At 36.3% G+C, this 24,828-nt stretch overlaps 1 protein-coding gene across 1 annotated transcript in view; it reads left to right on the forward strand.

Moving 5' to 3' along the window:
- Positions 1–23,850, forward strand: part of LOC131671543 (probable pyruvate dehydrogenase E1 component subunit alpha, mitochondrial) — a 284,027-nt gene extending 260,177 nt beyond the window's left edge. Inside the window, exon 6 of the mRNA XM_058948038.1 lies at positions 22,944–23,850. Within this exon, the coding sequence (XP_058804021.1) occupies positions 22,944–23,129 (186 nt within the window). The 3' untranslated portion in view covers positions 23,130–23,850. The remainder of the gene's footprint in view (positions 1–22,943) is intronic.
- The last annotated feature ends 978 nt before the right edge of the window (positions 23,851–24,828 follow it).

Below are 24,828 nucleotides of genomic sequence, written 5' to 3' on the forward strand. Positions count from 1 at the left end.
CGAGCAGAGACCGGTACGGACGCTAGCTTAGTCTGACAGCAACATCCTTTTTTTGCGTTACGAGAGATTACGGAGGAGTAAGCGAGTATGCAGTGGCGATTATACAAGCCCGAAGATCGCCAGTGAAGAGCGAAGACTCACAGTGAATGCTGACAGGAATTCCGTCAGCTATAAAGCTTAGAAGCGAGAACGCCCGCGCGAGCGTAGGCTAGGAGTAAACGTGGTCGCGACCTGTCGTATGCGCGTTTCTGTCGTTCTAACAACCGACAACAACAACTGTAAGTACCTGCTCGATTCTTTTCTCTCTTCCTTGGCTCTCTCTCTCTCCTATTGCTTACGAATTGCATTCGTTACTTTAGCTTTTTGCCCAACCTACGCACTCTGTCATTTTGCTCGGCATTGCGTCTTGCCTCGAGCCGCTTTAAGCGAATACGTCGTCCGATCTTGCTTGGTCGCTGATAAGATCGGCGTGTTGCGTTTTGTTGTGGCCTAGTTCGCTGCCGCTCACATTTCGTCAACACGCGCGCTTGCATGTACTCGTGAGTGCCTAAATACAAGATTCATCTTACTAAAATCCGCAGTGTCTTATTCCGATACACCTGCATTATTGCATAACCACTTCGCAGCGAGACTCTTTAGGTTGTCTCTCGCCAAGTGACCTGTAGCTCACGACACTCTTCGCGGGCCGAATTTCTACGTAAGGAAGGAGGTAAGCTGATGCACCTGGACCCAGGCACTGTTCGCGCTGGCGCACAGGGTCGCCTTGGATAGCGCACTTCGCTTTATTAAAATATTAATCCGCGAGAATTATTTATTTATATAGCTGATTTAGCCCGAAAAGAGCTCGAGCTAAAACCCCGTTATAATATAATCAATTATTTGTTATAATTTCTTTTCTCATTGACAAATTGTAAATGATTAAAAAAGAAATAATAACTATATTAAACTTCCACTTTTTAAATTAATAATTTTTAACTGTTATTACTTGTTATTTTTCTTTATTACGAATTAACTTTACGTTTAAAAAATAATAACTGTTATTATTATTCTTTTATACACAGCTATATGTAATACAATACAAATAATATTTTTTTAAAAACTGATACTATAACTGTTATTATTAATTTCGAATAAACAAAGCAGTTAATAATTATTTATAATTTATTTTAGTCTCAAATCTTATATTTATAAGCCGTTATTAATTATTTTTATCTTTTTTGTATTTATAATGAAAATAAAATAATAATTGTTACATAAAATTTGTAATACTTGGGACATATTACTATGCAACATGAACGTTATTCAAGAAATACATTTATTTTTCGCTGTTTATATAAGGTTAGCCTGCTTGTGTTTCAGTAAGGGTGGTTTATAAGGGTGAGGGTTAGATAGGTTAGGGGTAGGTGGATAAGAGGTATGTGATTCAGCTGGGATATCTCGCTTATGGTGTAAAATTCAATTATTTCAAGAAATAACAAACGACTAAACTTGTTTATCCCAGGGTTAGGTGGATTAACCTGCTGATAGTTTTACGGGGGTGGTTTCTAGGGTGTGAAACACCCCTTAAATATATTTTTTTTAAAATCCGGAAACACGTCAATTTAATTTTGGTACTTTCTCATTATCAGTGCGATTTTTAAATCACTCGAGCTGATTTACTATATTACATGTCGTAAAACAGTACAAAAAACGTAGTGTATTTACCCCTATTAAAAAGGGGGATGCAACCCTTCGGTATAAATGTTATGTCCTTAAAAGTGCCTTTTTATAAGAATTTTTTTAACGTTGAGTTTACTGAAAAATATTCATATGGTGCTGAGAAATATTAAAAAAACTGATTTTAGGGGTTGATTTTCAGGGTGGATTTCACCCCTTAAAAGCCCTTATGGGCCGATAAAAAAAAACACGTATCGAATTTTTTTTCAAGTACTACAACATATCCCAAAAGCATTCAAATCGGTGAGGTCGAGTTGGGGTGGTTCCCTTGTTAGTTTCCTTCATCATTGTTGCAATTAGAAAATCGTATACACTGTATACAAAAGTTAGACTACAACTGCATTTGACTTATTCACCTTAAAAGCCCAATGGCTCTCTTAAAGCGAAAAACTTTTCTACGTAAATTTGTTGTGGGTATCACGAAAATGATCTAGATAAAAATAAAATAAGGAAATTTTCGAATAACCTAAGTCAATTGAAGTTTAGAGACTGTTTTATTACACTAGTAAGTGGAACACTAGTATAGGATTTTCCCCGCTGCCGACACAAGGGAAGGCCCAAATTACGGTACTACTGTTTAATGCCCATAGCAGCGAATCTTCTAGAAATTTCTTTCTGATATTTTGGGATTTTGTTTTTGAACTGTTCTACTAACGATTTATGTAATAAAAAATTGATTTTTCCATTTACTAATAAGACCTTCTCTCCTTTAATTTGATTTTGAGAAAAAAAATTTTTTTTCAATTTTTTAGCGCGTTAAAAAATTAAAATAAGTTTTAACTAAAGTATAGCCAATGAAATATTTACAAAACTATGTGTATTTTGGTGTTCTGAAATGATTCTCACTTAAATTTACTATTTTGTTACGCGAAAAAAACAATTTTTAATAAATAAAAAATAAAGAATTAAAAATTATTTTAAGACCAGATTTTATTGTATAAAATAAAAACAAGGAAATTCTGAAAAATATAATTATTTTAATTTACTTTTTTAATACGCTAAGAATTCGAAAAAAACGTTTCTTCTTAAAATGAAATTTAAACTGCAGATCTTTGTTTTATAGATGAAACTACATTTTTTTCTCTCTAGGGAGATGGGAGCGGATCTTCTGCTGCTCAGCGTGCAATACAGGGACGAGGACCATGACCTCTTGATTTGCGACCTTACTGAAATAGCGGCGATTAAGATTTAGAAGCGGGGCAAGTTTCCGATCACCGAAAAAGGTGCCGGTTCATCTAGTTTAAGTGTGGCCAAAGGACCTGAATCAGCTGCTATATGTCCCCGAACATCCGAGTGGGTGTCTTCAGGGAAAGACTGGCGGCAAGAAGATGTCATCACCTCCAAGGCCACAGATTGGGGCACCGACGAAATTAACGGATTGGATTGGGAAACCGACGGAAAAAACCGCTACATTGTCGATTGAAGGGTGTCGGAATGGTACACAGGGAGTAATCACTAGTACGTGACTTTTACTGTCCGTCAACGGCAGATGGCGTAACTGATCCGGAGTGCTGCAGAGTGCTGGAATGTCACAAGACTCGATAAAGCGGTGCCCGGGAGGCAATAACCACGTGCCGACTCCGGCTGACTGGAGCACGTTAAACAGTAGAGGGTCGGTCGAAAAGCTGCTCGAGCACAATATGCGTACCAGTGTGGACTGGTGAAACTCTTGCATGCCGCGGAAGTAAATCAGGTCATTTGACCGGCCGGCGTAATGGCGGACACCGGAGATCGCCGAGAGGGATTGCCGAACAGGAAAAAAAGCGCAGGAAAGCGCCTTCTGGATGCCATTCGTGACAGCAAGAAGTGGCATTTCTTGGAGCTGAGACAGGATATCAACAGAGACACATGGGGCTGGAATACCGAATCGCTACAAAACGATTTAGGAATATAGTGCCGGTGGCACTCATAGGCCCTGAGAATATGTAGAACATCGTAGATCCCTCTTTCTCGATGATTCTGAGTATGAGGCTCGGTGTTTATCCGTGAATGAGGGTGCTCCTCCTTTTACGAGCGAGGAGTTACTGGCGGCGAAGGTGGATCTCGTATATCGGAAAGCTCCGAGAACGAATAAGATTCCAAACGAGGTACAGAAGCTCGTGACGATGGAGGAACCACACGTGCTGCTGGATATATTCAATGCTTGTTTACGCATAGGCATGTACAGTGATCGATGGTAAATCCAATGCATCGTCCTTCTTGACAAGGGTAAGAGACCGCCTGTCACATCCTCGTCGTTCAGACCCTTGTGCATGATCGACTGCCTAGTGAAGTGTTTTCAGAGGCTCATCCGGGAGAGGCTTCGGGCAATCATGGAGGCTGTCATTGGCTTTGCAGATAACCAATATGGTTTCCGCAGAGGTAGATCCACGGTGATAACAACGCACAAATTCATGCGGAAAGTCCATGAACCTTGGGGAACTCCACACAGGAGTCGGGAGGCATGCGCACTGGTCACGCTAGAGGTGAAAAACGCCTTCAACTCGGCAAGATGGGGGGACATAATGAGGTCTCTCCGGCAGTACGAACTGCCGGAGCACTTGTATAATGTACTCGATAACTATCCTCTGGACCAATTCGGTACGACACTACCGCGGGCGCTGGGAGAAACGGATCACTTGTGGCGTGACGCAGGGCTCCACTATTGGTCCCGATTTACAGAACATCCTTTAAGATAGACTCCTGCGCTTGAAGATATCTTCTAGAGTGCGGATAAATGGCTATGATATGGCGCTCATTTCGAGAGCCAGAACCAAGAAATCCCTCAAACGAAGAATCAAGTGGGCCATATCGAGTGGGGATCGTGCGGTGGCTGGAGGAACACGCACTGGCATTAACATATCAGAAGACCGAGGTGTTAGTAATCACGACGAGAAGAGACTTTGGCGGCGACTTCCAGGTGGATGCTGGGGGTGTGACAATCTCCAGAATCAGATACGCGAGGTACATCGACGTCTGGATTGACTCTTCACTTGGTTTAACAAACATCTCTGGAGGACGCAAGAGAAGAAAAGCTCTTTACGGAGCTGAACTGGATGATGCTGAACATTGCTAAGCTGAGGGAAGACAAAAAAAGGCTGCTGGTTAGAGTCACCAACTCGATACTCTTATGCGGTGCGGTAATATGGGCGGAAGCCCAACAGGAAGACCAACAGGAGGCGCCTCACCTGAGTGCAGCGTATCTGTGCTCTACGGATCGCCATGGTATACCGTATGGTCTCGGCCGCTGCGGTAATGGTCATTGCAGGGATCGTGTGGTTCGCTCGTGAGAGGCTTCTGAGTGGTTCCTAGCTCATAGCCGGGAAGTCCAGCGAGAGAAAGCGCAATATAGAGCTGAAACTCTGCTGAGCTAGCAGGACGAGTGGGATCGCGGGGATACAGTGTGGTGATCTCCCGCTTAATCCCTAGGATCCAGCCCTTGCTCGAGGGACAATATGGACATATATCTAACTTTTTACCGGCCATGGTGCGTTCGCGGGGTTCCTTCATCGCATGGGCAGGATGGCATCTGCCAGTACTGCCTACGGGTGACGGACTTTGCTGAGCACACGTTTTTTGAGTGCACCCGCTGGGCTACGCACAAACATGAGGTAGAGAGTGTCCTTGGTAAATCGATCTCGCCGGAGAACCTGGTCCCGATAATGCTCAAGGGTCGGGAGCAGTGGGCGACGATCGAAACATTTACCAGGGACATCCTTAGAACAAAACGCCTTGAGCAGTGAGGCGAGCATCAGTAAGGTCACGCCCAGGCTGACCCCTCAAAGCCACTCAGAACTTGTCCCGTAACATAGCTTCAATGTCCGGACTGGGGATTTGCGGAGATACAACAATCGGGGAGTCGTCACAATAAGGGATGGAGCCAAAGAGTATGGCAGCGAAAAACGTACCGATACTGCTGGGGAAGACCGACGCTTGACTACGATAGGATAGGACAGGGAGAGCTCGAGGGCTACTCTGCTACCATGGAAATTCGACACAAAGAGCGAGCAGCGGCACGCAGAAAGGCATAGGTCCCTAGCAAGGACCTAATAGTGGCTCCACCCTAAAGTAATGCTAACGTAGTTCCGGGGTGGATATAGCCATGACAAACGAGGGCAGTTTTAGCTGGTAGTGTGACGGCAGGATTATTATCGCGAGTCCGTCACGGTCGGCCGTCCCGCCTTCGTGCGTCAATGCATTTCTCCTCTCGCCCGCCTGCCCTCCCAGAAAAAAACTAAACGATTCAACTCTGACATCGTTGTACAATAAGTTTAGTTGTAATTATATATACAAACTTCCTTTTATTAAAGTCACGTAAAATTTTTTATTACAGATTAAACTTTTATTTTGCTAGTAAAACTTTAGATAATATTAAAATTAATAATGATAAGAAATAATGGTAAAGAAATAAAACCTCATCATTGCAAATGAAATATTTCTAAATAAAGTTAGTTATAATTAATAATAACAGATAAATACATTAAATATATTAAAATATTATGATAAAAATGTCTTGTTATTCATTTGTTTCACACTGATATTTAAAATTTTCCAGGAAAAAGTTGAAATTTGTGTATGTTAAAATTAATTTTGGTTACTTTTCCCATTTATTAATGATTCTCCAAAATATTTCACAAAATTCACAATTATATTACTTTATGAATTCTATTTCATTAAATCCATTTGTCTAAAATTACCTTGATATGTCGGAAAATCGACAAAAAATTGAATATCGAATGATATATTTAAATAATGTGTCTGTAATAATATTTATATAAATATTTTATATAACAGACACTATATATCGAGAATTCGACACCACAAACAAAATAATTTATACCACAATAATATTTAAGTAAATACTTAAATATAATTTTGAACATCATGTCATTAATACCAAATAATAAGAAATATGTCGTATTGACGAAAACCAAAATTCAATATATATTATAACTATATGAGAGCTGACCGTTCTTTTTTACTTACAAATAAAATTAAATAAGAATCTTTACTTTTTCAACAAAAAAAACTGAGGTTGCGTGCCTTTTGTTTCGATTAGTTTTGTAGAGTTTTTGTCTTGAAAACTACAGACCAGAGCCAAAAATAGAACCGTGCTCTCTCTGCCATATACCGTCGCTAACCGCACGTCTTGAAAATCGTGAAACACAATTTGCATCCTGTTTCCCATATTGTCGCTGACATTACATTTTCTCACGAAATAATGCTTAAATGATAATTTAATAATTATTAAATGATAATTTAATAATTATTAAATGATAATTTAATAATTTTATCTTTAAATTATACCAAATTGTAAAGAATGAATGAAATGAAATGAAATCATAAAAATATTAAATATGTATTTTATCGCTGCTAAATATATTAGAATCATGAATCAATAAAATTTATTCCATAGAAAATCAATTTATAAAATAAAGATTAACATTTGTGTCAATTGTAACTATCCGAAAATTCTTGCAATAACCGAAAATAGGAATAATAAAGGAACAAAAGTAGCACATAGAAATTTTACATAAATTACTTAAATAAAAATTGTAAAACTAACTGAATAAAATAAAATAAGAGTAATTAAATAAAAAATGTAAATTAAATTGAAACTTAAACGTAATAAATTATTTAAGCAATGACACTAAAGAAAAGCCAAGAAAAATGTACTTAAGGAGTTATCTCTAGAGGGAAGTCCCGAACGTAAAGGATCCATGCTCCTAGCATCTCAGGAAAATTCACGCCCTCCGACCAATTTTCTTTAGGAGCATAGTCGGCCATATTTAACATTTTAATTTACATATAGAACATCCATTACAAATAGAATTTTTCGTTAATTAAAATTTTGTTAATTAAAATTATGATATGATTTTAACTGGAAGAGTATCGTAATCGTTACAGAGCAATGGCGATAATTTATGCAGCATGTTTTCAAAAGAGAAGACATCGTGGGTCCACAACTTTATAGACTACTTTCTTGACGCAATGAGCTTGAAATGAACAATTTGCTCGTCGACGCAAGTGTCTTAGCTTTGACCAAATGGATTCTCTCACAATAATTGTTCTAGCAGCTGTAATGTACCTAGAACAACAATTTTGTCTATTCTCAACAGATTTTGATATTATGCTGACCACATTACCTTATCCCAAGAATGAAGACAATCTCATATTGCTAAGATAGAGGTTCCGATTCAAAAAATAACATGAACTCTGGTATGACTTTGGGTTATGCAATGGTTATCCACACATCTTATATCTTTTGAACATAGAATTTTACGTCGAATCTGAATCCGTGTTAAAAAATAGAGGTTCTGATTTAAAAAATCACTGACCTTGAGATAACTTTGACGGATCATGTTCAAGGTTTAATCCAAGGTTACCGAAACATACGCCCTCTCCGAAAGTTGAGTAGCTTTTGTCTGAAACTTACTTCAAGAAAATGCTCACCAACCTAGATATGTAACTAGCTCGATTAAAATGAGCTACCCTGTATATAGGTCTTTCCAGCAGTTTCATAAAAACGCTGCGGGAATGGGTTCAGAAATATTGCTGACGATTTTTATTATGATAGAGTATGAAAAACGGGACTTTTTACTATCTCTGAATTTTTTTTTAACTTATCTATATTTATATACACTCCCCGCAAAAATTAAGGGAACAAAAAAATTTGTCAAATTTTTGGCTGATTTTCAACAGGCGGTATTTCAGTGAGAAATGGTCGTACAGGAAATAAAAAAATAAAGCTGTTGAAGCTTGAAGACTCTAGTTTTTAGTTTTTTTGGTTAAAAATTTTTTGGAGCTCCGTATTTCATGCAATCCTTATACAAAGCGCAAAAAAAATATTATCCAAATTTTTTACATTTTTTTTCTTACTCTACGGATATGGAAAAATTTGTTCGAGCTACGCCAATACATAGGTCTTTTAGCTTATTTATTCAGCTTCACGCTGCTTTTTGCGGAGCTCAATTACGATCATTTGTCTCCGAGATATCGAACTTTGAATGCAAAAGGATCCTTTTGCATTCAAAATTCGATATCTCTGGAACTACTGGTCGCACAGCGAGCGGAAATACAGTCAAACGTTAGTAAAGAGAAAAATTTTTTTCCATCTCTAACATTAAATTGAAAAAAGTGAAAAAAAGTGACATTTTCCCCTTTTTTGGTTATTTGACTGTATCTTCAGCAATATGGGCGGAAAAGGTACGGTTAAAGAGAAATTTTACAGTTTAATGTCCCCCAAAGAATCACCTAAATTTTTGGAGCGATCGGTTCAGCGGTTTTTCCGGACCAATTGATCAAAATTTATAAAAAATTAAAGGAACAAGGTTTTTGTTCCTTAACTTGAAGCAAACTTTTTAAAAATCAAAAAATTCCATTTTTTTTTTTTCGTCTGTTTACACAATTTTGTGTCTGTTTACGATTAATTTTGAAAAAAATTGAAAAAAAAAACATTTTTTTTCAAAAATCAAAAAAACATTTTTCAAAAAAAATAAAAAAAAAATTTTTCCACTGACTATAAAATATTGTTCTCTAGCGATTGATGACCGATTTACCGCCGGCATTAACGTTATCCAAAGCATACCACGTGGAGGTTGCTCGGTCGGATTTATGCTTCTTTTGTGCTTACGCACGTGTGCGAATGATTTTTGAATCATCCGCTGAGGAATCTGACACCAAACTCTTATCAAGGCAATCTCTAATTCAGCTAAATTTCGGAGGTTTGGGTAACTCTGACGCAATCGGCGGCCCAAAATGTCCCAGACATGCTCAATTGGATTGAGATCAGGACTCATTGCGGATGCCTTAACAACTGAATGTCGTTTCTCTCGAAGAATCGACAAGTGATGTTCGCCGTATGAGGCCTTGCGTTATCCTGCATAAGAATGAATTTTCTCGCGTTTCTCCATATTGGTAACACATGAGGTCTTAGAATCTGGTCGATAAAACGCCTGGCATTGAGGTTATCTCGAACAATAACCAGAGGAGTTCGAGATCCTCGTGAAACTCCCGCCCAAACCATTACTGATCCTCCATTGTAAGCGGCTAGTGAACGCAAGCGTTGTGCATAACGTTCTCCTGTACGGCGCCAAACTCGAGGTCTTCTGTCGTTACCATACAGACAAAATCGAGATTCATCTGAGAAAAGAACATTGTTCCAGTTTCTCATGGGCCAGTTCACATGGTTACGAGCATACTGCAAACGAGCTCTACGATGTGCAGCGGTCAACATCGGCCCACGAACAGCATTTCGAGCACGCAGTCCAGCTTCGTGAAGATGATTCCTTACTGTTCGAGAAATGTTTCGAGGCGGTCTTTGTTGTTGTCGTTGTCGTTGTCGTTGTCGTTGTCGTTGTCGTTGTTGTTGTTGTTGTTGTTGTTGTTGTTGTTGTTGTTGTTGTTGTTGTTGTTGTTGTTGTTGTTGATGTTGATGTTGTTGTCGTTGATGTTGACGGTTGGGGAAGTTTTGGGCGATGATGTTTGCTGGAGCAAAGGGTTCTTGAAGGGCGTGTCGAATGATTGCTCGATCGTCTTGGCGAGTCGTCTCTCGATGTCGGCCTTGTTCAGGGCGTCGCACATTGGAGCTATAGAGGCGGGTTGGTTCAAAACCACCTAGATGAAACAATATTTGATGGAATTAAAAATTTCTTGAACGAGATTATTAGTAATTCAATTCGTCAGAGATCTACAAAACGTTATTTTTGTAAATCATAAACCTCTTAAGCCCTGAAACCATGAATTCTAAACCCCAAATCCATAACCCCTTAGCTATATAGTCGAACATATATATGTCCACTTCATATCCATTCCTAAGCATGGTTCCAGAACATGTTTTAGGCAAAATAAATTTAGGATAATCAGAATCATCTGTCTGTGCAAATATATTTGACTTTAGAATAATTTTCAAGGTCACTTGAAGGTCAGAGTTTTTTTAATAGAAAACCTCTACTTTGACACCGAATTCGAAAAGAGCGAGAAATTTGAAGTCTGAAATTGTACTTTAAAATTTCATTTTTTACAAGTGCTCAAAAAATGTTGCTTTAAATGAGCTAATCTTACTTTTAGCGCTACCCAGAAACAACGACGTGGACGTAGTAAGGACTGTTTCCTTTGGGGTGCTTGATTAAAGTGAGTCCCCTTGCCTCTCACTGTTTGGGGTGCTTGATTAAAACTAAAAATGTTCTTCTTGTAATCATAATTTACCATTATTCCAATATTAACATATTTTTTGCAGCCTTATCTATTTCAAGTTTAGTGTTTTTCATTTTGTATCTCAAACTAGAGATGTATGGATTAGATGAAATAAGTAATTTATGAATCAAATCGGTATTAGTAGCGATTCTACTACACTTTCTTGTATTGAACTTTTGGTAATGCTTCACGTCCTTGTTTCGAGATTCCTGAGATTCTTCAGATAATAAACCTATTGGAATTAATGCAAAATGGTCAATGATTTTATCTCCATGATAAAGTATCTTATGCACAGATGCTGGCATATAGTACCAATTATATAAATTTATATATAATTGTAAAGTTTCTTTTGCATAAAACTTGAATTTCATGGTGTCAATTTTTATACCACATGCAATAGTTTGTAATATGATTCCAAATCTGACGATTGTTTGTCGACACCTGTTATTTGGGATGCCAAGTCAGGATCACGAACAAATTTATACTTCTTTATAAAAATTTATGCTTCTTGCAGTATTACCGTCATTGGAAGATCCTGTCCCTTGTTTTGGGTAATCTATAAGTAAACCTGTTTTATCTTTGAACATTTTTTGGATCCTAGTTTTAGCTAATTTCATTTGTTCTTTTTCTTCAATCGATTTCGCAGCCCACTTGTAGAAATCTAATCTATAAGCTATATGAAGAATACATTCCATAAATCGTATCCATGCATGCAAACTTGATAAACCATATTTAAAATTATCAAGTATCTCAGTTTTTTTCGATAACTCATTCAAATTATTCATTTGTGATGGTGTTGCTTTACATATTACACAAGATGCGGATGAAGGTGTATCTGTTAATGTCTGTACGACTTTTCCATCTATCATAGTTAGATGCAGCGAGTGCTTTACATGAATTTTTATACCAGCAATTTCTAGTGACGTTGGTGATAGAGCGTTGATTTCAGATTTTATTCGAGCTACTTTATCACGAGTGTTCTCTGGTGTTTCTTTGATATATTCGAAACTGATAACTCGGCAATATCTAGTCGAGCCAGATTGTGGATTATACCAAATTTTTTTTCTTAAATCTGGTATATTTTCTTCTAATGTAAGCGGTACCATAGAGATCATAAAAATACTACTGTCTGATGTAGTGCCATCAGTAAATTTTTATTTATATTCACTCTGATCAGAAGCACCATCACATCCCCATTTACAAGTCATTATAAGAGATACTTTAGTTACATTTTTAGGTATGAGGGAAATAACAGTAGGTATTTGTAGTAACCGCTTACATGTATGATCTAATAAAGCTTGCAAATCAATGGAAACGTGTTTCTCAGTTAGTAATATACTTGAAAGTACAGCATAGCATTCTGCTTTTGCTTCTGCAAGCTTTTTATAAGGTATAAAAATATCTGCATTCTTTTCTTTAAATTGTTTTCGAATCGTATCATACTGCCACCGAGACAACTTTGTATCCTCAATAAGAGCTAATGATTCAGTTTCGGTAAATGTAAGTAAGTTGCATTCTTCATTGTTTAAAAGGCATTCAACAACATGTATCAAATGTTTCTTTCCAGAATCTCTTAAGTTTTTATACAAAGCCTGTTTTATTTCTTCTTCTGAATAACTTTCAGACAGAAGTAGTATTTTTCTGTAAGATGTAGAACTACCTTCGTAATTATCTAATGATGGTCTGCCACCACTTGGGGCATCCTCTTTAAGATCAATAATAACATTTTCTGATAACCACTGGCAATTTTTATTTCTAAATACATTTTCTTTGTAAAATGCAGAAGATAATTTCATTTTGAAGATGCGCAGAAAACCAATACTAAGTTTTTTTTTCACACGCTGTTCTTCGTCTAAGTCAGGATAAATCGTATTAACATAACTGATTAAGCAATCAACATTTTGTTCATTTCTATCGACTTTGAACAATACGTCACATAAGTTTAAGTGGGGTAGAGTAAGAGATTCCATTTTAAAATATTAAGTGTGATGTAAGTGTGATGTAGGAATACTAATAATACTGCAAGTATGCACAAGTCTTTATTTTTTTAAAATACACTAAAATTTAAAAAAATTTATAAAAATATTACTAATGAATATTACTAATATTAAAGGAAATTATTTAGCAAATTTTAACTTAAACGTTATATGTGAATAAATTTTTTATACATCTTATTCTTATTGATAACGACTACTGTTATTCCATTTCATTTACAATTTGAGTTACTTGAATTTGACATATTCAATTTTGCTTGTTCTAATTATAAAAATATTATTTTATCTATAGTTTTTTCTTGTAATATAACTTATTTAGGTTTGTAAATCGATCTACTCACAATACATTATAATAAGTTGCATAGTATAGAAAGGAAAATAGACAGCCATACATAGTTGTTTTAGATTTTCACCATAAACATAAAACAGTAACTTTCAAACTTTCACCATTATAAGCTTTCAATGATGTAAAATAAATTGGGATTACAATTTACTGTATAAGTATTTGAAATTACACGATTAAGAAATTTAAATTTATAATTGACACAAAGCTTACATATTGAAATCTGTTATTTAAAAAAAAATGATGAAGTCAGGATAAAAAGACATAATGTAGTGCAATGTTTTAAATGAATTCTACGAGAGAGAGAGGTTTGTGGTTTTGGAGTATTGGGTTTGTGGGTTTGGAGTATTGAGTTTGTGGGTTTGAAGTATTGGGATTGTGGGTTTGAGGTTTGTGGGTTTGGGATTTTGGTTTTGTGGGTTTTGGGTTTGTGGGTTTGGGGGTTTGGGGTTTTGGGTTTGTGGGTTTTATTGGGTTTGTGGGTTTGGTGTTTGTGGATTTGGGGTTTTGGGTTTGTGAGTTTGGAGAATGGACTTCGTAGCTCTCTTCCATATAGTATAAAAAAGATCCTCACCAAAAATTATAAAGTTTGAACAAGATTTCTGGCCTCTAGGTGGTTTTGAACCTATTGACCACAAGGTGCGTCGCTCGAATCGATTTGTTTCCAGGTATCGGTTGTAGGCACGAGACACTACCGAATGGAATGACACCAAGTCGTTCACCCACCTGCCGATACCTATATCCCTCCTGAACAAGAGTTACTAGCTGAGCGACTTCTGGGGCAGATAAATGCAGTCTCGGAGGCATTATGAAAAAAATTAATGTTTACGAGAATCAAGCATCCGTCAAAAAGTTATTTATAATTTACGAAAAGAAAAGTTTAGTTTTGTAAAAAACTGTTGAGTGGTTTTTTACTAAAAAGTCGAAGAGTTTAGAAAAAAACTGTTTTTTTTTTATCACGTTTTGGCTTCAAGAAGACGTTAAAAACTTATCGCGCGGAATTTCACAGACCGAGTAATGGATACGCCTTAGGGGTATCAACTTTGATTTTTTTCAAATCAATTGTTTTTAAGCGTAATTGAGGCTTGAATGTATCCATGACCTAAATGAATCAAAATGAGTGACTAATCGATTATTAATTTTTTTTCACTAAAGAAATTGAAAATTTTTTTTTCAAGGGTAAATCAGTCATCAATCACGATGGCTAAAGAACCATATTTTATAGTCAGTGGAAAAATTGAAATATTTTTTTGAAACATTTTTTTAGATTTTTGAAAAAATTTTTTTTATTTTTGGAAAAAAATGTTTTTGTTTTCCATTTTTTTCAAAATTAATCGTAAACAGACATAAAATTGTGTAAACAGACAAAAAAATGGAATTTTTTGATTTTTAAAAAGTTTGCTTCAAGTTAAGGAACAAAAACCTTGTTCCATTAATTTTTTATAAATTTTGATCAATTGGTCCGGAAAAACCGCTGAACCGATCGCTTCAAAAATTTAGGGGGTTCTTTGGGGGACATTAGACTATAAAATTTCTCTTTGACCGTACCTTTTCCACCCATATTACTGAAGATACAGTCAAGTAACCAAAAAAGGGAAAAATGTCACTTTTTTTCACTTTTTTCAATTCAATGTTAGAGATGGAAAAAAATTTTTCTCTTTACTAACGTTTGACTGTATTTTATCGGAAATTTTATGCAGATGATGAAATTCGGTGTCCGCTCGCTGTGCGACCATTAGTTCCAGAGATATCGAATTTTTAATGCAAAAGGATCTTTTTGCATTCTAAGTTCGATATCTCGGAGACAAATGATCGTAATTGAGCTCCGCGAAAAGCAGCGTGAAGCTTTGAATATTGACCTCCAAGCAACAGCAATTTTCGAAAATCAAAATTTTGTACTTTTCAAAACACTTTGAAAGAAATAAAAAATGTTTCCTCAGCAAAATTTCGGGAGAATGTTTTACTTACTTGGCACTATCTGAAAATTTTTCTAAAATCGTATTTTTTTAATAAAATGTCCAACTCAAACTGCCATAAATCCGGTTCAAATATGTCCAGAAAAACGTGCGAGAGTACAAATTGAAACTCGTGAAACAAAAAATTGAATGCCGTAAGCCACGTTAGAAAATATTTAAAACTGGCAAAGTTACGATCCTTAGAGAAAATTACCCAAAAACAGACTCCATGGGTGCTGGATTAACTGAATTTTATATACGGTAGATAGGATATACAGTGCCGGCCAATATTTCTCAACAGGTATTTAATGTTTTGCCCAGATTTTGAGCAAGCATAGATCCTTCAATTTTTATTGTAAAAAAATTCCGACCTGGTCATTTTGAAGCTCTCTTTAAAAGCTTTCTTTCTTTCTTTTTGGATTCCTTAATTTTTCTCTGGGCACTTTTTCATTTTTTCAATCGGCTGTAGTGTTTTTAATATTAGAGATAGAATAAGTTTGAAAAAAGATTCTGAAAGGACTTGAAAAATGCTGTTTGTTTCGTCAATTTATAGCAAAGTTTTGAGCTCGTAAAGTTACAGATTTTTAATTTTCTCAACAACACAAGTATGAAATCGATAACTTTACAAGCTCAAAACTTTGCTATAAATTGTCGAAACAATTTTTTAAAGAATAGTTTTAAATAGTACATAGTGTCAAATAGTTTTAAATAATATACGAGGTGTGATCAAAAAGTAAGGTGAATTTTTATTTTTCTCAAAAAATATTTATTTATTCATCAATTTTTATTTTATCTCCTTCAAAGTAATCCCCCTCGGATATAATGCACTTGTGCCAACGCTTTTTCCAATCCTCAAAGCATTTCAAAAAATCATTTTTTGTGATCTTGTTTAGTTCATCCTTCGATGCCGTCTTTATCTCCTCAATCGTGGCAAAACGCCGTCCTTTCATGGGCCTCTTCAGTTTTGGGAACAAGAAGAAGTCACAGGGGGCCAGATCTGGGGAATACGGTGCTTGTGGCATCGTTACTGTGTTGGTTTTAGCCAAAAATTCGCGCACAAGCAACGATGTGTGAGCAGGGGCGTTATCATGGTGCAAAAGCCAATTTTTATTTTTCCACAAATTCGGACGTTTCTGGCGGATTGCTTCGCGCAAATTGCGCATAACTTGCAGGTAATATTCCTTATTTACTGTTCTACCCTGTGGCAAGAACTCATGATGCACCACGCCCCTGCAGTCAAAGAAAACTGTAAGCAAAACCTTTACATTTGATCGAACTTGGCGTGCTTTTTCTGGTCTTGGTGATCCAGAATGCCTCCACTGGGACGATTGAGTCTTAGTCTCGACGTCATAACCGTATACCCATGTTTCGTCACCTGTTATAACCCTGTTGAGTAAATCTGGATCATCGTTGACGTCATTCAGTAGCTCTTGGGCGATGCTCATGCGACGTTTCTTTTGGGCGAAATTGAGCAATTTCGGAAAAAACTTCGCTGACACACGTCTCATGTCTAAAACACTCGTCAAAATTGATTGGCACGAACCAAATGAGATGCCAATATCATCAGCAATTTCTCTAATGGTAATTCGACGATTTCCCAACACTATTTTCTTCACTTCTTCAACATTCTCATCAGTTGTTGATGTGCTGGGGCGTCCAGAACGAGGTTCGTCGTCGGTGTCTTCTCGGCCTTCTTGGAAGAGTTTATACCGCTTGTAAACATTTTTTTGGCTTCAAGTAGACTCACCGTATGCCACTTTCAGCATTTCAAGTGTTTTGGAACATTTGATTCCATTTTTCACACAAAATTTAATGCAAACTCTTTGATCCATGTTTTTAGACAGCAGCAAATTGTGGAGCACGCAAAACACTTCTAACCTTGATGCCTCTCACAAACAAACCAAACATACTACAAAGCTGAAATTTGGAACGTATGTTCTAGACGAGTGTACCGACATAACCAAATAAAAAAGTCGAAGATCGAACGGACGTAGCCCGCTAAATTTCAAAATTCACCTTACTTTTTGATTACACCTCGTATACTATTTACTTTGTTCCGTTCTTTGAAGTACTATTTCTTTTAATATACTTCCTTTCATTTAGTATGTATCTAATCTTACTTTCCTTTCTCTCCGTATTTGCCCCGTCTATTATGGACCCCCAAGCGTATTCTATAGAAAAGTTAGACAACAACCCAGGAATTTATTACGAAAGAATAGATCCAATGAGAATGAAGAGGGCAGATTGGAAAATATACATATCTATCAACTTCAATTTGTTCTTGGCGAGGACCACTGCTATAATCGACCTACAGTCACTACTGCAAAATTGTACTGGACATCTCAATGAGGAAACTTGTGGTAATATAATCGGCATGGATCACATTAATCTGAAGACAATCACTCTTGAACAAGTACGAACGAAGATTCAAGGAGCTATTGAAAACGTGGGACATATTCAGCCGCCCGATGTCCGAAACCGAAACCTAACCCCCAAAAGCGACACGACAATACTCTTGCACTGCAAACCCAAATCGCAGAATTAACTTAATGACTACTAGCATACCTATATAACCAACTCACGATCTGTTTCAGAAAAAAAAGAGAAGAAAACACGACATGAGTGAAATAACCAGTAATACGGTACAGGATCCTAAAAGTATAAAAATTCTTTACCCTGACCACCTGCCATTAAATGAACTTCTACGCAGATTGGAACAGATCGGACCAGTTCAGGAGTTTCATGCACTGAAAAAAATGGCCAATAGCAGCGTAAAAATTTTGTTATGTAAATTCGAACAAACCGAACATGCCAGAATAGCTAGGAGGACTAAATCATGGACCCCTGATCCTATAACTAAGCATTCATTGCGTATAGAAAGGACCAGAGTCTTTAGAAAATCTTCACCAAGACCAACTGATAACACACGCTTATTCTGTAGACTACCGTGGATTATCAAAGAAAATCAAAGAGAAGTGGCCTTTTTCGAGCATTTCGTAGAATTCGGACCCTTGCTATATCACAAAGTATTGAAAGATTCGAGGGGATCATTGGCCTTGGGATACGTCCAATACTACGATGCAGCTGACGCTAACAGGGCGGTAGAAAGGTGTGATCCGATATATGGCGCAGAATTCGCACAGGTACGGAAACGACGTTGGAATCGGGATCATGAAACCAAACACCATTGGTTATGTGATGAACAAATAGAGCTTACGATTTACGAAGACCATGATAAGACTTGCATGTGGCAACATCAGAAAAGGATAAGGGAGAAAAAGGCTAACGAACGTTATCCAAAATCAGAAGTTAGAAGATCACCGTCACACCTTATAGTCGCAAACACAACTAAAACCGAAATTGACCCCAGAACCCAAGGTAAATACACAATCGATCTCTTCAACCGGGACCAAACAATTGACCACCTTGATTCAGCAGCCCGCGAAAAACGCGAAGTCCATGGACCAAGCAGATACTCCACCTGAAGATAAAATAAGCACAAACACCGACCAAGAGCGCGAATATTTAGGAACTTATGTATAAAATGGGGCAAAAGGGGGAAAGGTGATTATACTAAAACGTTATCTAAAAGTAAATATTTTATAGCTTAAAGGGAATTCTTTCAAACTAAGTATGATCATCTTTGTCACTTTTGTCAATCTTAGTTATATACACGCGCCGACGATTAGATAATACCTTGAATAACTGCATAATTGTAGATACTACCCGCGAAATAATTGTAATACCTCGTCTAACGCTTCTCGTAGTACATTTCGTTTCCGATTTACCTATATTTTATCACTCATCTTTCTAAAGGACCATATTTAAAATTTACAGAAGATCTTTAACATGGACCCACGGCTCAGATATGACGTTGAGCCGATGCTTAATGAGAACTATGGGCTTACAATGATATACATGGACCCAAACAGGAAAGCGGAAGCAATGTGGCTCGCTTGCCAATACGGACCTCTGGAGAAGATGATCGACGTGGCGATTCCCGAGAAATTCAGGGAAAGCCTAGGATGGACGGTCTTCTACTTTGTGAACCCCATTCATGCCCTAGAGGCAATAGAGCAGTTGTTCAACGATCGAAAACCGTTTTCCAAGGAAGTTCTGTGATTGGAAGAGGAATTGCCGTCTTATTATCAGTTTGAGAAGGCAATATTTGGCGGCAACGACCTCTCAGAAGCCGCCAATGAACCAGACTCATCTGACGAAGAGGACGAGCAAAATACCGGCCTGAGTAGTGCCGCACTGGTCCTCCAAACAAAAAACCTTGGTCCTAAACACGACCGCTTAATTAGAATTAACTTCTTACTACCCTATAATTGGACCGAAGTAATGGCAAATAAGGCCTTACTAAAATTTGGCCCTATGGACTACATAAGCTACGTACTAATGCGGAATGGGAAAGGTTCAATGGGGTTCGCCGCATTTATTTATACCTCCGACGCAGAAAGGGTGGTCACGAACGAGCTTGGCCAGTATTTAAAAGTCAGACTTATTCGCCCCAGGATCGTAAGGTACGGCGAAAACGCGTTGGACCTTTATGAAAAACACGATCTCTGCGGCCACTGGATCACCTCTAATGAGCGTAGCAAGCACATGTTACTCTGCGATATGCAGATCGGAGGTAATTTAAGAAAGCATTACTTCTGCGGCAGGTCCATAGAATTAAGAGAATGGGGCCAGCACCTGGAGGGCTGTAGTATTAGGAATGTTGACTATGTTAGTAAAGTAAAACCAAAACAAACATTAATTGACCTCGCTGGACCTACAGAATCAGCGGCAAGGACCAACAACACAGCGCAGGCCATCACGGATGATTTAGCGCGGATAGTAATTTAGGACAGGGTTATTCCCTTATTAAATATATGTGCACACCCCCTTCTTTATACGCTATCATCAATTATAATAATGGACTAGGAATAAAGGACCTATATATTTACTAATTTAGTCACTAATTTATTCCTTACCGACCCATTGCAGACCCTGTGGCTCTTAATACATTGCCGAGGGCGGCAACAATTCTAAGGGGAGAGGAATGTTACGTGACGTCTTATTATTTTACAAATATATACTATCGAATAAAACCTTGCTCTCGGGACTTCCGTTCGGACATATAATAGCTAGCAGTATTCGTGTGCGCGACTCGGTGGGAATGAGCGGCAGAGGCTGATTCACGCTGAGCCAGCATGCTGGGACTGCATGCTGCAGTCAGCGTGCTTAGCTAGGTAAGACGACCCGCTACGAGAAGCGTAAACATCCGAAGCATATACGCGAGAGAGAGACGGTATGCTAGGGACAAAGGCTATATAATAAGCCAGCGAAAGCAGAGCGGCAGAATTAGTCAGTTAGAAGCGAGCGCTCAATTAAGAAGGCCGCATATTCTTTTCCTACTGAAATTAAAACTATAATAGAAGTTTGAGTCTTTGATTGTTTTGAGTTATAATTAAATATTAGAAGTGTCGAGTACGATTGCTTCAATAATTTTGCGTAAACAGAAAATCACAGGAATTATCATATTTTTTGCGTGTTACTACGTTATTGGATAAAGCAGATATTAGACAACTAAAATCATAGCAACTACCATTGTCTAGCGTGTTACTACAGCATTGTAATAATAGTACATTACGATACAAGTGCGCAAAGTAGGCGATTCCCGCACGCGCGAGGTCGGTAACGCGCGTGCATGATCGCCTACTTTTCGCACGCGTATCGTATATTATTTTCTCGTACGAGATGCGAAAAGTTCGATTATACTTTGAATTTGTGAGATGGGTGGAAAAAGAAGGTTTTATAATTAAGGAATAAATGTGGAAAGACACGCAAAACATTTTTTTTCCCCATTGACAATGTAGATAGCGAAAAATATTGGGAAAACGAAGTCCTTTCCCACTCCACGCAACTCATTTTTAAAAATGAAAATTCAAAAACTATCTTCTTGAGGTCCGACGGTAAACATTCTGCCAGTACAAATTTGGCAGTTGTCCTTTCGCGTTTGTCCTTTCTAGTTCCTTTCAATTCAACAAAAATGTCTAAACAAAAGGTGCTACAGAAATAAATTTGGCAAATACAATAGATCTAAATAAACATTAAATTTAAAAACATTTAAATTACATTAAATTTTTATAACTGTAATGTAATCATAAATATGTCTGGAGATAAAAAATAAAATTGATTTTTCCTAGATTTTTTTCATTGGAGAAAATTTATCTTCCTTAATTACAGTAACTGGAGAAAATTTGTCTTCGCCAATTACAGTAATCGGGAAAAATGTATCTTCCCCAGTATTCCCTCGTTAAACTTTGTAGGCATTGACGCATTTTTTCCGTGCGCAAAGTATTTCCCCGTGCGGGAATGGGTTTGCGCATGCGCAGTTCCGTGTTACGATAAGCGTACGGGAATCAAGGGTTTTGCACACGGAAAAGCGTGCGCAAAATCGAACTTTGCGCACGCTGTGCGAGAAAAAATATATTGGACCAGTTGAATCTGATTACATTGAAAGGAAAGGTGATTGGCCATATCACGAAGCGAATAATAATTTGGACCAAATTATATTTACTATAATAATACGAAGTGAGTAATACTATTATATTTTTATGTAACCAAAAAAATACTAGATATCGCAACGCGAAAATTACGCGTCTGAGAATATATATATCTCTATTCTGCTTAATTTATTTATGTTAGAAAAGAGACTAGAATAAATATTATAATTGTAAACATCCATAAGTGTATCCATATGCTTCCCCACTACATTAAAGAGAATCGCTATTACAATTTTGCTTTCAATAAATAACCGAAGAACGTTATAAACGTTCAATTATTTATTTTACAAAAACGATATTGAGTGTCAAATTATAATTAACACGGATTTCATTATCGATGCGGGAACGGGCCGGGGTGCCCGAAAGCCTGACTACCGCCCGAGTCTAAGGCCGCTCGGCTGTTAAAAGAGCCTTCGTACGGGACAAACTCGACTCGCACGAGTTGTCACGTATCAGTGATAATATATGTTTTCTCGCGATACGTTTTTCGCGTTCAGTTTTTCTACTAGTTTAACTAGAATTTTGATATCTTCTGACCTCATACATATAAAAGACTAATCATAACACAGGCCGACATCCTAAGAAATCTAAATTAATATATTTCCGAAGGTATTCTATGTGCTGGATCCGAATCTTATTTGAAAGTGCAAAAATTACTATTATTTATTATATTCGAGGTTATGTAACACTGTAAACACATTTTATTCCAATGATAATCATGAAGAATTTCTTATTTTATGGTTGAATTACTATTTGTTGAATTCCATGACTTTAAACCGGTTACCGGATTAAAGTTTAAATTATTAAAATATGTTACCGGACATTTATCCGGTAACACTGTACCAATGTTATCGACGAAATTTTCTAGTGCATTGTTTATTATTAGAATAGCATATTTTACGTAATATTTTTAAATAATTGAAAATTTTTTCATGCCTATCAGAGTACGTAAAGGTAAATTAATATTAATAAATCATTTAAGTAACATCCAAAAATTTTACATATAACAAAACAATTTATAGACTGTATTTATTCAAATTTGATCTATCTATAATCCGCATATATTGATTTTAGAAATCTTAGTATGTATTTTCACGTGATAAGAATTGCAATTATTTACATCCCATCATATTTTTATAATTATAATAAAAACAGTACTTGAAACCTATTTGTCACTATAAATATTAATTTAAGATTTCTTTTCTAGTTAATGGAGACCGATATTCGAAAAGAAGTAGATGCTGCCGTAACTTTGGCAAAAGCTGATAAGGAAATTCCAATTGATGAACTTGTAACTGATATCTATGCATTAAATTTGGAACACGAAATTCGCAATGTCACTCCGTTTAATCCGTTGAATCATAATAATATGGGACCTGCAATTAACAAATAAATTTATGTGGTTCAAGATGTGTACATCTGTATGTAGACATATGATATAGAAATAAATATATACAAAGAATATCCCTTTGGAATTTGATGGAAACAATTTATCGTTAATATATTAGAAAATAAGAACAGATAAAATATGTATTTTAATAATAGCTATTAATAAATTATTTATATCAATAGCTCTATGTTTATTTATGATAAGTTCTGCTATCGCTCGGAGGATCGAAAAAAATGAATCAGTTTTATAAACAAGATGACAATTTCACGATAAATATGGTATCCAATCGAAAAACAAATACTAAAGCAACTGAAAAATTTTTCATGATTATATTGTCGATTGCTATAAGTCAACTAAAAGTTTATTGTGAATTTTGTTAAATAAAATAAACAATATAATCCAGTTACTAGCCATAAAATAATACATAGCAATCAGAAAATGCAATACAAAATACGATCAAGAAGTTACACGACACAAGTCATACTGAGAAACAATGAGAAAAACACGAGCAGAATACAAACATAATCATATTAATATATCGAATTCTTTTCAACAAAAAGGATATGAAAATATTTCACAGAACAAAAGCTTATGAAATAATATGGTATGAGATAACCAACAACAATAAATATATTTAAAAAGATTAAAAATACTATTTTAATGTTTACTGACATTGAGTATCCTCTTGTCTGTTCATAGTCTCTCTTCTGTTAATAGTATTACTGTATGTATAAATAAATATCGTTTAGGAAATTACTATTTTATTCTTACTAATCACTTTATCTAAAATTCGAACATTGTTAAAATCAAAACGGTGTGTCAGATTATCAGTAAGATGTTTAGGTGTCGGTAGCTATTTATCCATTGGAGTATTTTTATGTTTCTTAATTCTTTTTTTGAGTTTCTTTTTTGTCTGTCCCAAACATTTATTACATTGAAATTTATTCAGCACATTTTTATATTTAGCACCCGAACATTTATTACATTGAAACTCATAAACAATACAAGTTTCTAACTACATTTCATTTTGCTCTTTATCAAGTTTAACAATATTATTTAATTTATAACTCATGTGTGGAAGAACCCGTATTTTATACTTTTTTAATGCAATTTTACCAGAGTAAGAAAATTGTTAATGGTACGTAATGAAATTCTAAAGAGTGACCCAAAAAAAACCCAATTTTTCGCCCGTTTCGTCGAGTCAAGTCGATCAAGTTGAGCTGTCAAGTTGAGCTGTCAAGTTGAGCATAGTTTCTATTTTTGAGATATGACGAGTTAAACTTGTATTGTAGAAAATAATTAGCATTTTTGCTAAAAATCTTTGATTAATCAGTATTTTTATACTAAAAACATACCAAATGGATGGATTTATATACCAAGCATTTCTAGGAGTTGCTGGGTTTAGCGAACAATCAGATCTCTGCTGAATTTAGGTGCTGTCGAGCCGACGGTGGAAAACTTCTCTTAAGAAATAGTTGCGTATATTACTTTACATAGTTTGAGTGATGAAAATGTAAACTCATCGCTTGCAAAAAGTGTAGTTGTTTTCACCTTTCGACAAATGGATATCATAGTTTTCTAGAAGGATTTCATCACGATATGATGTTTTCTTAAATAATATCTAATCTTATCCAAACTATTGTAAGGATACATAATTGTATGCATGCAATAGAATTGTAATAACCCACCCGCAGGCTCTCTT

Source organism: Phymastichus coffea, unplaced genomic scaffold (genome assembly GCF_024137745.1).
Source record: "Phymastichus coffea isolate CEN01 unplaced genomic scaffold, Cenicafe_Pcof_1.1 PCOF00010, whole genome shotgun sequence".
In the NCBI taxonomy this organism is placed as follows: Eukaryota; Metazoa; Arthropoda; class Insecta; order Hymenoptera; family Eulophidae; genus Phymastichus; species Phymastichus coffea.